The 15,645-nt window shown below is 48.2% G+C and overlaps 1 protein-coding gene across 4 annotated transcripts in view; it reads right to left on the reverse strand.

Annotated features, from left to right (window-relative positions):
- Positions 1-15,645, reverse strand: part of Kiaa0556 (KIAA0556 ortholog) — a 162,742-nt gene that overhangs the window by 20,170 nt on the left and 126,927 nt on the right. For all 4 annotated transcript variants that reach the window (XM_032892688.1, XM_032892689.1, XM_032892687.1 and 1 more), the window contains 3 exons: positions 9,825-10,698; positions 2,376-3,080; positions 1,261-1,469 (listed from right to left, as the gene is read on the reverse strand). In XM_032892688.1, the coding sequence (XP_032748579.1) occupies positions 1,261-1,469; positions 2,376-3,080; positions 9,825-10,698 (1,788 nt within the window). The remainder of the gene's footprint in view (positions 1-1,260; positions 1,470-2,375; positions 3,081-9,824; positions 10,699-15,645) is intronic.

The raw sequence follows: 15,645 nt of genomic DNA on the forward strand, positions 1-15,645 counted from the left end.
TTGTGGCCATCTTACCCCATGCCTGCCTAGCCGTGCTGCTCCAGCCCCATCGAACAGGGATTGGTCTCTATGCCAGCTGCCTGCTTTCCTCACACACTTCTGTGGGCCAGCCTGTCACCTGGGGCTTCTGGCTGTCCTTTCTATTCCTCTTTCTCCGCACCCAGGACTCTCTCAAGACCCTGTAGCCTCTCCATTTTCATCAATGGACCCCGACACAGGCTTACTATTGCCCATCTTCTTTAACACTATGCACTCAGATTCTGGCTTTGATACCTTTGTGGTATAACCTCAGTTAAGGCACTTACTCCATGCCCTCAACAGGAATACAACAGTCCCTACTTGAGAGTCATTTTGGGCTGGGCTTACAAAGCCCATATTACTAGTGAGCTTGGGTTAGAGCATGTGCTCAGACAGCCAGTTGTGCTCAGTTTTGTTTATAAATGGTTCCTGGGGTAGAATCTGGGCCTAAAGCATGCTAGGCAAATACTTTTCCAATGATCACATCTATAATTTTTTTCTTTTTATTTTGAGACACAGTTTCTCTAACTTAGCCAGGATGGTTTTGAACTCATTCTACAACTCTGATTTGCCTTAAACTCGCAAAAGGCTGGCTTTGAGGCCTATACCAGGATGCTTAGCTCTGGTCATTTTTTTCCTTTCCATGATTTTTTTTCTACATTACATCCCCATTGCAGCCTCCTCCCTCTTCTCCTTCCAGCCCTGCCCTCACAAATCCTTCTCTTCACTACCCTCTCTCCTTCTCCGAGAGGGGGAAGGCCCCCTTGAATACTCTGCTCATTGTTTTAATTGAGCATTTCTGTTCTACTCACAATGGTGAGTGATCATGGTGAGTGATGGGAAGCAGCCCCAGGCACACCCCCTCCCCAAAGACAACACAACCTCTATATTATACACATGCAGCACCGAGCCCAACATCTAGCCTATACTTCCTGGCTTTGATGAAAATTTGAATCCATACTTCACTTCAGTTTAAAAAAATTAATTAGAAAGTGAAATATGAAATACCGGATAGAAAATGAAATAGAAAAAATGGGGACTGTCAAAGCAGCAGCCCCAGCAGCATAAAGGACATCTGTCTTCCTTTCCCTCCCTGCTCCAAGTCAGGAGCGGTAATCCATTTAGGAGCTGCCCCACCACTTGGGAGGCTGAGGCAGGAAGAGAGTGAGTTCAAGGCCAGACTGTGCTGCATAGTGAGACCTGTCCAGGTACGGGTACTCCCCAGGCCCACTCCAGTCCTACCTGGTCCTGGGCACCCAAGCCAGCCTGTGTGAAAGGCCTTTCATCCTGACCTTCACCATCGGCAGTGCTGGGCCTCCTTAGCGCCTCTTCAGGCTGAAGACCACACAGACTCTCAGCATCCATGTCAAAAGTATCATCCAAACAGAATATGGCCTCTAGGATGTCCTCATCCGTGGTGAATAGAATAGTGTCTCCAAAGTGCTCAGGGGCTGGACATCACCAAGAAGAGAGAAGATTCAGCTATCCCCCAGTCCCAGTGATCTGCCACCTATAACATGTCATAGTGTCCCATACGCTATGTGGTCTTAAGCAACTGACAGTTCTTGATGTGAGCCAAGAGCTCGCCCCCCCACATTTCACCAAGCTGAGAGCCACATTGGTGGGACCTCATGGAATAAGAATTCTTGTTATCTCTCTGGTGTGTGTGAGGCACTGGGTGCCCAACCCAGATTCCTGAGCCTGTTTCTTTGGTGCTGGGGATACAAGACCCTAGGGCCTTGATACTCAAAAGGTCTACCACTGACCTATAGCCACAGACATCCCATGCTTTAAATCTTGAGACAGCCTTGTTAAGACTCAGACTGCCCCTGAACTTAAGTCTATAGCTCACATGAGCTATAGTCTTTGGTGAAACAGGATAGGAATAGTGTGTATAGGACAGGGGTGGTCTCGAGCGAGGGTGACTTACCATCTATGCATACATAAGCCTAGGGCTGGAATCACTAGGTATGCACTGCCTAGCCTGGCTTCCTGTGGGCCCTTTTATAAAGTACCTCCCCCATAAGGTGTGGGTATTCTCCCAACCTGGAGACCTGGGCTCCAATGACTGACTGGACCATTGACTCTCTAAATATCCCATCCCTTTGCCTAAAGGCAAGAAAGATACTCTGAACTTGCAGAAAAGCCCCTTCTCAGGTTCAAGATCCTACCTAGTCTCTAGAAAGACACTTAGTGTTAGAGGGCCGACTCTGGCCCACCCATCCTGGAGGAGGTGAGGGGTGCACCCCATGTCTAGGAAGACCTTAGCTGTCCTGGACTAGATCATGGGTTTCCACTCCTTGCCTCAGTGAGTAGCAAACAAGGACTTGTAGAAAATCCCCACAGATATACTGTACCTCCCATCAGGGTTCCTGAGGCTTTGGCAATTTCTCCTTCAAAGATGCACTGAGTATCCAACAGCATTGTGATGTCTTTCACACCTCGGAAGGAGTGGATTCGAGACTTATTGTAATTCCAAATCCTAATCAGGGCAACTTGGCAAGGGTGTGTGAATTCAATAGAGATGGTGTGGGTCATGCCTGGTGTGAAGGGGGCCAGCCAGACGTGCATGTCATCCTGGGTCCTGTTCACCCCATCAATGAGGTTAGACACTACACGTGGGTCTTTCCCATAAGCTGGTAAAATATTGATGTCAGGAGGGTCTGCTGTAATGCTGGAAATCTGTACTGGCTCCCCTGAGGAGCTGAATATTTCTATGCCATTAAGGCCAACATAGTGTCTATCTCCCCATGTAGACTTGATGTCAATGACCAAGTGCTGTCCATAAGGGAGGACTGGAATTTTAAAATCGCTGTCACCATCTGTCTCTGTAGAGGGCTCTGACTCCTCCTCTCTGCCAGGGACTGGGGACTCCTCATGCCGGCTGCTCCTCTGCTGCTTCAGGAACTCATCCAGGATGTCCCCCTGTGGCTCCAGAGCAGAGATGCGGCCCCGGTGGGCACGGTCGAAGGCAGTGAGGGAATCCCACGATGCATGCAGTGCATGCTCCTGCTCACCATCCCACTGCAACCAAGGCAGTGTCTGGGTGGCCTGGGCGTCTTCTGAAAGAGAACACAGGAGGGGGGCACCCTGTTAGTGTCACACCTTGGAAACTGTCTCATGCATTCCCCAGGAGCCAGGGAAGCTCTGATATTTCATTAAAGCCACTGTCTTCTTTGTCCCTCACAACTCTAAGATGGGTGCGTCAATCCTGTCTTAGAGATGAAGACACTGAGGCTCAGAGAGCAGAGTGCCTGCAGTCAGATTCATTCAGACATTACTTAATGAGGTAAACTCCACAGCACAGAGATGGTCCACATGAGTACTCTACAACTTCACGGTAGGCTAGGTGAACTGTGGCTTCTTCTCCCCCATGAGCTTCGGTGTTGGTCTTGACAAAGAACTGTTTATCATCAACCAAGTCTAGACTCTCTTTTCAGGAAAAACAAGAGTCTTTTAATAGACTTTGAACTTTCTAGGAGTACAGCTGTTGTGCTAATCAGAAGAGCTACAGTTTGAATCTTGAACATTCCCCAAAGGCTAGTATGTTTCAGGCTTGACATCCATGCTGTGGCACTCCTGGGAAGGTGGAGCCTTTACGAGGTAGGGACACATCCCTGAAAGGGATCCTGGGATGTTCTCTCTCTCTTCACTTTCCAGCTACATCAGGGGAGCAGCTTCCCTCATCACCTGCTGCCATCACATGCTCCTTCTGTAGGCCCAGAGCAACATGGCCAGATATCTCAGGCCTGAGCCTCTGAACCTGTGGGCCACAATGATCTAACCTTTGAAATTTGTTCATCGTGGGTACCATGGTGACAGGAAGCTGACCCAGGAAGGCTATTTTGGTGTTAAAAACTTTACCAGAAGTCACCCCATTTTGAAACTCCCATAGCCAGGGACATATCATGGCCATGGGGTCTGAGTTGGTCACAGTGTAGGCTGTACTGCACTGGAAGCTGGCCCGGTCACATGGCTCTGGCAGCACTAGAATGTATTACTTAACAACGGGATGAATGCTCAAGAAAGAATGGGAAGTCTGAGTACTAGCATTGGTCTATGGAGGCAAGAGGATCACAAGTTCAAAGCAGTCAACTTCACCAAGTGTATTAAAGGGTAAGGCATCTGTCTACTCCTATGTAAGGACAAAGCCTGAGTCCCAAGCATGAGAACTCAACCAGTACTTCAAGAAAGGCTCTGAAGCCCCTCTCAGAATCTCTGAGCTCGGAGTGACCATCAGGCATTGGCCCTTGCCGGCAGCCATGCACAGCCAGCCGTGGAAAGGTGTCATTCTGAATAGACAGCGGCATGCAGCACTGCCATTCTAGGCTGCTTTCATACTGAGCAGTGCCTGCACTCCACTCCCTCCCTGCCTGCGCTCTAGGGAGCTTGGCACTATCAATTACTCTCTCTAGAGTCTTCCAAGACTGCTTCTTCCTCCAGTGCTTTCCACTGCTCTCTCTGCCTGCAGACAATGTATAAACCTCTCCTGTCTAGAAAAGGGAGGGTACCAGATCCTGTGGTTCCCTCCCATCATGCCCTGTTCTCCCCTATTCTGTACAGACATCCTGTTTCCTGTCTCAATAGTGGCCTTTCAACTCCACCCTGAACTCAGCCTCTCCTCTTCGGGAAACAAGCCTCAGCTTTCTGAAGACCATCCCACTTTGAGGCTATCTACACTGATGCTCAAGAGGCTGTCATTCCTCTGGCTGAGCCAGGCTGATGGGATATGACCACAGGGTTGAACTGTGGGGGGCTATTTGACTACACTGTGGGGAACCTTCCTAAAAATGACAACTTGGGAGCAGGAACCGAAAGATACAGAGAAACTCTGATAGCTTTATATGAGCTCCTGTATCCACCTGTTCCCAAGAGCCTTGGTGGCCTTTTGCACTTTAGATGCCTAAGACACCTCTGAACTCCCCATTTTCAGCAAGTGACAATGACTCTCAAGTCTTTGTCAGTCTTCACTTCACATGTGACATCCCACACAAAGGTCTTGCACTTGAGAGTTTGTCTCCCAGTGGTCTAGGAAACATACCACTTCAGCTCCCTGACCCAGAGAGCTAGCTCCCCACTGCCTCTCTTTTTCTTTGCTTCTTTCTCCCCACACCTTTGAGATGGGGTCTTATTACATAGCTCAGGCTGGTCTCAGACTGTGAGCTCCCTGCCTCAGCCTCCAGGATTTCAGGAGCACAGGTGTGCCTACCACACAAGCCTACTCAAGCTTCTTATCATAGTAGTGCCACCTTGCAAAGTTAGGAGACCTGAGACTTACTTGATCCTTGGCTCCACCCTGCTGCTTTTGGTTTTACCCAGCTATCACTCTCAGCCCCATGGTCTCTCAGCTCCCACACAGGCACCGGTCAAGCTCAGATCAAGTTCTGCCAGGGTTCTCCAATTCCAGTGACAAGACTACTAGGCTCTTTGCTGTCGGCAGATAGGAAAGAGGGGGCAAGCAGGCATGGGAGAACCCACAGATGACAGCCTCCACACTGATCTAGGGGACTGAAGGCGAGAAGCCTCTCCATCCTAGAAAACACCTTGTAGATATTTCCAGCACCTCATGTTATCTGTGTGTGGTCTGGTCACTTTAACACCCTGAGCCTTGAACCTACAGCAGAGTTTGTCACATGCTATTTTCATTGCCACGATCATTTCTTTTTTAAAAAAGATTTATTTATTATTATATTTACATGAGTACACTGTAGCTGTCTTCAGACACCAGATTCCATTACAGATGGTTGTGAGCCACCATGTGGTTGCTGGGAATTGAACTCAGGTCCTCTGGAAAAGTAGTCAGTGCTCTTACTGCTGAGCCATCTCTCCAGCCCACCATGATCATTTCTTATGCTAAGAATAAAAATGACTTTGCTCACTGTGCCCTGTTGTGGCTCTTCCCATTTCTGCAACCTCCATCTCCCGCAGCCGCTGCTATCCCGCTCCACCCCACCAGATGTCTTCTTTAGTGGGTCTTTGTCCTTCTCTGCCTTCTGCTGGGACAGCTCTTCCTCCAGATGGTCACTTCCTTTCAGTGCCCCTCCTCCACCTCATCCTTGCTTCCTGGCATGACCAAGTGCCATACACAGAAAGCATGAGGTGCTTGCTAGAAACACCTAGAAGTGTTTGCTGGGACAGGAAGACCTGTCAATATTAGCTTCTTGCCTTCAGTTTCTTGGATCAGCCTGGCGGTTATAACCAGCAGGTTGTCCCGTGCCTGCCCTGCCCCATCTTCCTATCTGCCAATAAAGAACCCATAAGTCCCCATAGTCTCTCCTCCCAGAAACTGGTATGACATGCAGCAGAAGAGGCTCTAGCAAGGGCTGTCATCACTCGGGTCTCTGTGATTTGAATTCCTCTGACTGAAAGCAATGGCAGAGTTGGCCTACAAGCATGCCAGGAAATACTAAGCACCACACATCAGGAACTTGGCTGGCGTGCCTCTGCCAGGGACCAGGGACTTGGCACTCCTTCTGAGTTTGCCTTCCAGACTCCTCCCTCAGTCACAGACTTGGTTCTAAAAGGAGAGGTACAGACTTTCTCCTGGCCCTGTTGGGTGTGATGGCAGCTGGACATCCATGTGTCTCTGCTGGGAACAGGCTCTGACTACTACTTGGGACTAAGCTAAGGCTTGGCTTGTCAATGCTGACAATACTATCCTAAATCTGTTAGTCAAGAAGTTTCCTATTTCCTTTTTTATGGTACTATGGATGAGACACGTTAAGCACTTTCTCATTAAGCCATGTCCCCAGCTCTGGCCCTAAACCAAAATGAGCAGCAGAAGGCCATGGCATCCATCTGCAGTCTATGGAGTCTAGAAGGATCTCTGATGACGACATGACAGAATTCAAGATGCCAAAAGACTCCTCCTGTGTGGAGTCAGATATGGACAATTGAAGCTCAGAATTTATAAAACTGCCCTTGTCACCATCACCATATCTGCATCAATGGCTACTAACACAGGAAATGAGAATGGACAAGGAGAAATACAACGCAACTACCTTTCTTCCAGTGCACCTGCTTCGGCCATTGCTGACTGGACAAGGTCTGGACAGCTGACCCAAGTCTACCAATCAGTATCTCATGAGACTCTAGAACTGGCAGGGCCCAGAACCGGCACTCAGTTACTTGGGGCTGAAAGGCCTTTGGCTTCCTGTGAACAAACTAGCAAGGAAAAGGTGACGGACGGCCCGGTGGGCTTTTGAGCAGAACCAGGGGAACAGGGAAGAGATGCTACTAGCCTTTGGTACCTCGGAGTTCCCTGAGGTTTCCACCTCCTCCTCTTCACTGTGCATGGTAAAGGCTGATGAGGCCTCATCCACCTGTGGCCCACACACCCACTCCCAGAGTGGCCATGGCATTACAGTACAATACGATTCCCTGGTGGGCCACAGTAAAGGCATTGTGGTGGACTCAACATGGTGAATTCTGTGAGGCTTATCACCCCACTAGCATTTTAGTGGACTCAGCTAGAACACTTTTTAGAGGCCCAGGCAGTGGGCTTTGGAGTTGGGTGATGGGTAATAACACTATTTCTAAACAACTTTCCTTGTTAGCAAAAGCAGCTAACAAGTATTGAATCTCAAGGACTTGAGAGCCAAGCAGGGAAGTGCCTGCCAAGAAATTCCAGTGAGATTGAGGCCTCTCAACTTGGACAGCTGGACTGTTGCCTGTCACCAAGAACTCCCTGCCGCTCCATGTCTGTTTAAAACCTGGCTGGCCACTCAGTGAGTGTTGGCAGTTATGCTAATAGGCTCAGAATGGTGGGACTGATCCACTGTGGTTCAAAGTCTATACAGCCCCACTGGTTGTGGGAAAGGAATCTCTAGAAAAGTTACTTAAATTTCACATTTTTTTATCTGTTAGATGGGGCTGTCAAGAGAACCAGTAAGGTTGGACCAGCCCTTGGCAAAGAACACATGGATCCAGGCACTGCTTGTCACCACTGTCCTGCCCCACGGCATGTCACCTAAGGCAGGCTTTCATGTTCAGAAGGCTTCTCTTTCTTTTACTGTCTGTTCTTTAGTGTGCGTGTATAATTGTGTGTGCATGTGTATATATTTTGCATGCCTGTGGAGACTAGAGGACAAACCTGGTTTTCATCCTGAGGGAATGTCCATCTCTGCTGACAAGGTCTCTCACTGGCCTGGGTGTCATTATTTGGCTAGATTGGCAAGGATCCTCCTGCCTCTGCTTCCCCCAGAGCTGGAATTGGGTGGGTCTGGGTGTCCAAATCAGATTCTCAAGTACTTTACCTGTCAATCCCCTCACCTTCAACCATTTTAATGTTTTGGGTTTTTTTTTTTTTTTTTTTTTTTTTTTTTTTTTTTTTTTAAACAGGGCCTTTCTATACAGCAGAGGCCTGTCTTGGTGATACTCCTGCCTCAACTCCTTGAGGTTAGAGATTTCAGGCTTAGCCCTTCTGGGATTTCCTGATCTCTGCTATACCCACTATTAGAGTCTAGCTGAAAGGTGGGTGGCAGCACAGACCCAGAGGACAGCCAGAGGTTTGGGGTAGCCCTCAGATTCTGAGGGACACAAGAGGAACCAAGCAGACACTCACTGATGTAGTGACCAGAGATGACTAAGGAAGATGGGCATTGCCTGTGGCCACACCAAGAAGCAGACTCAGAGCACAGGTGATGCAGGCTGGGCATGGGAGCGCAAAAGCATTAACCATTTGTTGAGGCATGCTTCTCTGCCAGGTACCTGCCAAGCATAGCCCACGGATCTCAAATAGCCCACCTAGAATCCTTGAGGAAAGGGGTGCTTTGTGGAGGCTTTGTGGTAATAGGAGGAAAAATTGAGGCCAGTAGGTTTGTGGAGTGGTACAAGGCACAGGCTGATGTCTCACTTATTACTTGCTGAACACTCCCCAGGAACCAGGGAAGCTCTGCTGTTTCATTAAACCATTGTCTTGTTTGTCCCTCACAACTCTAAGATGGGTGCGTCAATCCTATCTTACAGATGAAGACACTGAGGCTCAGCGAGCAGAGTGCCTGCAAACAGTCAGATTCATTCTGATTAATTAATTAATCAATTAATAAGGTACTCCCCAACACGGGCAAGTCTGGTTGTCCCTACCAGTGTCCCCACCTTGGTGCCCTTTTACTCAGGATGGATATGTGAAGATGACACCCTGAGCCCCTTTCACATTCAGGATGTCCTTGTAGATAACCCACTGTGTTTTGAGACAAGGTATCACTAAGTTGATCAGGCTGGCCTTACACTCATCCTGAAGCCTAGGTCAGCCTTGGACTTGTAACTCTCCAGCCTCAGCCTCTGGAGTATCTGAGATTACAGGCCTGAGCCATGACCATTTCTTTTAAATACACACAGTGGTTTCAAAATAATCGCCGTCATTGCTAACACTGTAAAGCAAGGCCTTTCCTTCCTCCAGTTTGTACCGACAAAAGCGAAAGCAAACTGGCACACTGGCCATGCATTCCTGGAGGCCAGCAACAAGTCTACAGCGTGGAGGCTGCCTCCGACCAATGGTCTTGGGCCTTCAGACTCAGGTAAATTACTAGGGACTAATGCCTTTATCAAAGTGGAAAATCAAGTCCACTTTGGAAAACCTTGTAGTGCAAGAAAATTGGGCCAAGGTGCCATCCTGGTGCCAGTGACATCACAGCTAAGAGTTTAACAGGTAGAGTTCTTGGTTACCTCATTTGTACCACCTTTCTGGCTGAGACAGTAGATTTGTGACCCCCTACTTGAGAACAGCCTCCTTGTTTTATAGATAAGGAAAGCAGGGTCCAGGGAAATGAATAGTTTCATTCCAATGGGGACAGCTTGAAGCTTACCTTTGCTGGCTGGCCGGTCATCACCATGGCTACTGCTGGCGTCCTTCTTCAGGGCCCTCCTCCCACTAGCAGGGCGATCCCTGCTAGGAGGCTGGCTAAAGATGTCTAAGTCACTGCCACAGGCTTTGGAGGATGCCTTTGGGGGTCTCTCCTCAGTGATGACGTTCCAGCTGCTACTTCTCCCTTGCTCACGCCGCAGGCCTTTTTCTCTGGCCTCCACCTCTCCAGAAGCATCACCGATAACGTCATAAGATGGAAGCCTGCTCTTCTGTTCCAGATCTTTTTCAGGACTGAGCCACAGGGGTTTGGGCTTCCTAACTGTCTGTTTTTTGCCCATTCCTGCGAGAGAAGGCTGTAACCAGTGGGGAGTTTTCCCAGTGGGTTCAGGGATTTTCCTACTTCTGAGGTTTTCCAGCTGTTGGATGAAAGAGAGCTCCTCTTCTAGAGGAAGACATTTCCCAGGAGAGGAGGAAGAAGGGACACTGGGCCCATCACCCATAGACGCAGGGGTTGCCAAGAGTCTTACATCTTCCTGTAACTTGGACAAACTTTTCTTCGGGCAATATGTAGTATTCACCTTTTCACCAAGGAAATCTCCTTGTGAGGAAACACTCATATCCAAGGATTCAGCTGGCTGTAAGCAGCTGAGCCCAAGCTCCTTATCCTTACCCGTGGCAGTCATCTTGAGGGTGCCTTTGCTTTCTTTCCAGTCAGTACTCAAGGCCTTCTCTGGGTTCTCATTCTTCTCACTCTGCAGGTCAACAGGGATGGTACAATCAAACGGGGCTTCACCTCCTCCTTTCTCTAACACGCCATCGAAGAGGAGGCTTTTGTTGACATAGAGTTTCACGTTCTTAGCACCAATGTCAAGATCCTGAATGCACAAAAAGGAGCAAAAGGAAAGCATGTGTCATCAGACTGATGTGTCAGACTGTGAAGGTGGAAGATGCCCCCAAACAGAAATGTAAAGTGCTAGAAAAGTGAGCACTGTGCCAGCACCTGTGAAATGGATTCCCTCTCCTCTCTCTGCACATACTCTACAAATCAAAGAATTTTCTCAGAGAGGCAGCCTCAGTACTGTCGTGGCTTTCATCACCTCCTGTCAGGACATTGGTAATGGCCCACTAATTGGTTTCCCCGTTTCCTGGTCTCCTGCTGTTATCATCAGAGTTAGCCTCCTACAGGAGCAAAGATGCCCATGCTGCCTTGTGAACCCTTGCAAGGCTCTTCTCAGCCAGCCAGTCTCTGAAGGTACAGTGGTATACACCTGTCATTCTAGCACTTGTCAGGCCCCAGGACATAGTGAGTTGGAAGCTAGCATGGGCTACAAAGTGAGATTCTTATCTCAAACAAAACAAAACAAAAACCAACCACCAACCAACCAAACAAACAAACCCCCCAAATATATGTATTTTAAGTAAACTAAAATGTAGTGTGGTTCCTGGGGCTTCTGCATCAAGCAGATCTGGTGTGCATGTTCAATGGAGTCTCCTAGACTCCATGGATATCTCATATTGAATATCTTAGAAGAAGAGCCTATGACAAGGACTTGGTGTAATCAGGAGGTAGGGAAAGTAAGACAGGGTAGGAGGATGTTCCCAAAAGTGTCTGAGTACTTCACAGCTGGGGGCAAGCCGGGTCCCCTCCTGTTAAGGCTCTCCAAGGAATCCAGGACATGTAGTTTGGAAGTATGTCCCCAAACAGAAGTTAGTGCATTTGTTCACTGCTCGCTAAAGGTGCCCTCACACATCACAAGCTGGGCATGTTCTCTAGGCAGATAGCAGAGCAAGCAGAGCGAGCAGTGCTGAGCAGCGATACCAGGGAGCATGCCAGGGGCCCACTCACTTCAGCTGCACACAAAGAAGGACCCAGGGGATGTGGACCAGGTACCAAGGCTTCAGCCTTGATATGACAGTTTCTAGGGAATCCTTGCTATGTACTATATAGCTAGGTTTCTAGAGGTTTCCACTGCATCAGAATGTGGAGAAGGCAGGACAGCATGACACAGTGACCTTTGCAGAAAGATCCCTATCCCTTCATTCTCTAAACACATGGCCTTTTCTCAGGCATATATCTGATACGCATCTATTCATGCTTAAAGTAAGATCACCCTCCTCCAGATCCTGGTTACTTCCCTCCTTTCTGTGGTAGAACTCTTCCCAGGCTTTACCAAGGAATATAATGCATACATCAAACAGTAAACACCTCTTTACAGCTACTTGGTAAGTCTTAACACGTACATCTCCCTGGAACAATCTCCACACTAGGATAACAAACACACCCATCACCCCCAAGTGATGCATTTTGAAATCCATCTCCTTCCCTGCTTCCCCAGACAACCACCCACCTGCTCACCAACACCACCGAATTTTTACGTGTGTGTGTGTGTGTGTGTGTGTGTGTGTGTGTGCATGTGTGTGTGTGTGTGCCTGTGTGTATGCGTGTGTATGTTTGTATATACATGTGCTGTCAGAGGACAATCTGAGGGAGACAGTTCCTTCTAATCCATGTATCCAAGGGGTGGAACTCAGGTCATCAGGTTTGACACTAAGTGCTTTTATCCACTGAGACACCTCAACAGGTCCCTTTTTATAAAGTAACACATTTTCTAGAATTTTGGCATACAGCTTGTAATGTGTACTCCTTTCTATCTGGTTTCTTTCACTTAAGCATAATTACTCTGAGATGCATCCGAATTGTGAGAATCTGAGGTTTTCTTCCTGTCTGATCACTAAGTATTCTATTCTACAGAGGTACTCACAGGTTGCTGTCACACCTACAGTGAAAGTCCTTGTTACCCTTGCCCCTCTTTCTTGCCTCTTGCCTCCTCTCCCAACAGGTTCCTGTTTGAACTCAATATAGAAGCCACTGTGTCAAGGCATCCACAGCCAGGGCATCTGCACCACCATGACAGACCCCTTTTCTCAGCTTTGATGGTGGGTATAGGGTCTGACCCTAGGCCAAAGCCAGGGGTATTTCTTGCCCCCTGCTACACCTGACTCAGCAGATGGATAGATAGCTGTTCCTCCTTCACAATGCCATTTGCTGGGCTTTGGTGACGATATGCCCGTGCTTGTGATATCTTGGCTTCTGGCTAACTGGCTACTCTCCTGTCCAGCCTCCTTGGCTTGTCTCTATTTCTGTAACCCCCACCAGTTCATCTGGGCCTCAGTACCAGGGCTGCCCTAGGTTTAAGGCTAGTTTTCTGAGTGTCTTGTACTCCCCATGGCCCAAAGCTCTGAATGTCTCTATGGACCAAGAATATGTATTCCCTGACTCTCTCTAGTCCTGAATTCTCCACTGGACCCTAAGGGATGACTAGTGCTCTCTCTCCTCTTGGGAATCTCAACCTATATATGTTTCAGATCCATCAAATACTTAAACAAACAATATAGGAATGGAGCCCAGGCTAGCCCTGAACCTAGGGTCTATGTGCCTCTGGCTCTTGGGCACTGGAGTTACACCCAACAGATTTCTACATCACTTCCTCAAGCCAAATCTCTACCCTCTTCAACACAGTTCTGCTAGTCAGCCAGCTTCCCAAATCCTAGGCTCCCCTCTGACCTCCCAGCCACATCCAACCTGTCAAGGAGTTCTCTGTCTCTTTCCTCTCCAGCCTGACTTCATCTTCCACAGACACTGCTGCCCCAGTGCAGGCCTTTGCTATCTCTCCAGAGACACCAGAATCAACTAATTGGTCTCTCTGCTTCCACTCTGCACTGTCACCCTGTACACGCACTTCATTTCCCACACAGCAGCCAGACTCACTTAAAAACAACTTCAGACTACAGCAGCCTCCTGACTAAACCACCCAGTGACTCCATGCTGTCAACTCTAAGTACCTACCTATTTATAGTCCCAGGTCCAGGTCTGCTTGCCTCCATGCACTGCTCCTTAATGCCACAGCCCAACTCCTTGCCTTCAGAGACTCCTCAACACCAAGCTTTATGGAACACCCCACCCATTCCTCTCTATATACTGATGCTCTTGAGTTCCTCAGTTTCTGAAATGGTCTCTCTCATCAGCATTTCTAGAGGGTTGGGGCAGGGTTTTTTGTTTGTTTGTTTGTTTGTTTTTTGTTTGAAGACAAGGTAGGTAGCCTTGGCTGTCCTGGAACTCACTATATAGACCAGGCAAGCCTCAAGCTTAGATCTGTCTGCCTCTGCCTCCCTAGTGAGAGATTAGCTGACAGACAAAGCCTCAGACTTGAGATCTCACATTACAAGTGCTGGGATTGCAGCTCTACACCTCCATGCCTGACTTGGTTGCTAATTTGTCTCTCCTAACCAAGTGAAGCTCCAAGTCAGAAGAGGTCCTCCACAACTGCCTGAGGATATAGCACATAGTAGGATCTTGGCCATCATGAGAGAACTGATATATGACTAACCTGGATATTCTCCTAAGACCAAAAGGGGGAAAAGATGGCAGCCTATGGCTGCTACCTCTCCATCCCCCAACCCAGGCCACTCCTGATTTGCTTTGGCTTCTGATCTGTGTTTGGCATGTGTGGTCTCTGAGACCCTAGCGCTGTCCTATCCACCTACCCTCAATCCCCATGCCTTAGCCTCCCTGCAAGCTAAATCTGCATGCTCTAACTAAATTCCTAGATCACCACAGACAGGTTTGCAGAACAATTCAGAAGGAGAGCCATCAAACCCGAATCCCTCCACAGGAACTTGGCTTCAATCATCCAATTGTGGGATGGCAGGCTACTATTTGCTGGCTGTCAGAAAAGTTGATGTTCAAAGCACGCTTTTACATGTTTATATGGATGTGTGCTCTGTTTAGTGGAGGCACAGAGCAAGCATGTGCTGTGAATTAATCAGAAAGCAGCTCGTGGAGAGGGATGGCATGGGCAGCTTTCAATGAGCAGTTCTGAAAATTACCACCATGGAAACATCTGGTGAGACAGAAACACTCATTTAAAGAGGTGGCAGGGTATAGTTGGGCTTCCTATCCAGACAGTGGTGGATGGGCAACCTAGCTTTCCTAATGAGATGTCTGGCCCCCAAAACATGTCTGCTTCCCTTATGTGAACAGTTGAGAGCCTCACCTGACCATTGATGTCTACTGCTCAGCATTACCTCAAGAATTATGACTGTGGCAGAGAGGAAGGCAGGTAAGGGAGGTAAGAGATGAGTGAGCTCTGTGCAGCAGGGGGATTCATAAGTTCCTGTGGCTGTCGAGAAGGGGAGGCCCCTGCCTGGCCTGCAGCTTGTGTCTCAAATATTTCCAGTACATACTACTGTATCTGTGGGCAGATTTGATGAGGATTGTCTGAATAGGGAACAGAAACATAAAGTCTGCACTGTCCCACAGTCCTGGACACCCTGCAAGAAAGCATTAAAACATTCCCTCCTCCTCCTTCTCTAGCTAGAGCTTAATCCTGGCTATGGCTGGCCCAGTCTGAATTAATCATGTGGGTGGAACTCTGAGCCCCCAGACTCCTAATTAAGTCCCCACATACCATCTCCTGCTCCCTAGAGGTAATAGTCTTGGGCACCTTGCAGTGGGTGTGGGTGTGCACACACCCCCTTCCAGACTTAATCTCTCAGTATCTGTGGGGGATTTATCGAAGGATGCCTGTGGGCACTAGCATTGTCTCATGCTGTAGTCCCGGGTATAAAACATAGCAAATTTGTATATAACCTATGTACAGCCTCCTACTTCCTCCAAACCATCTCTAAGTGACTTATAGAGCCTAATACAATGTAAATGCTATGGAAATTGTTATGCTACATTATTTAGGAAAGAATAAGATAAAAAGATATAGTGTAGAGATTTTTTTCTTGACTATTTTTTATGCTGCTGGATAGATTCT

The sequence above is a fragment of the Rattus rattus genome, chromosome 2 (assembly GCF_011064425.1).
Source record: "Rattus rattus isolate New Zealand chromosome 2, Rrattus_CSIRO_v1, whole genome shotgun sequence".
In the NCBI taxonomy this organism is placed as follows: domain Eukaryota; kingdom Metazoa; phylum Chordata; class Mammalia; order Rodentia; family Muridae; genus Rattus; species Rattus rattus.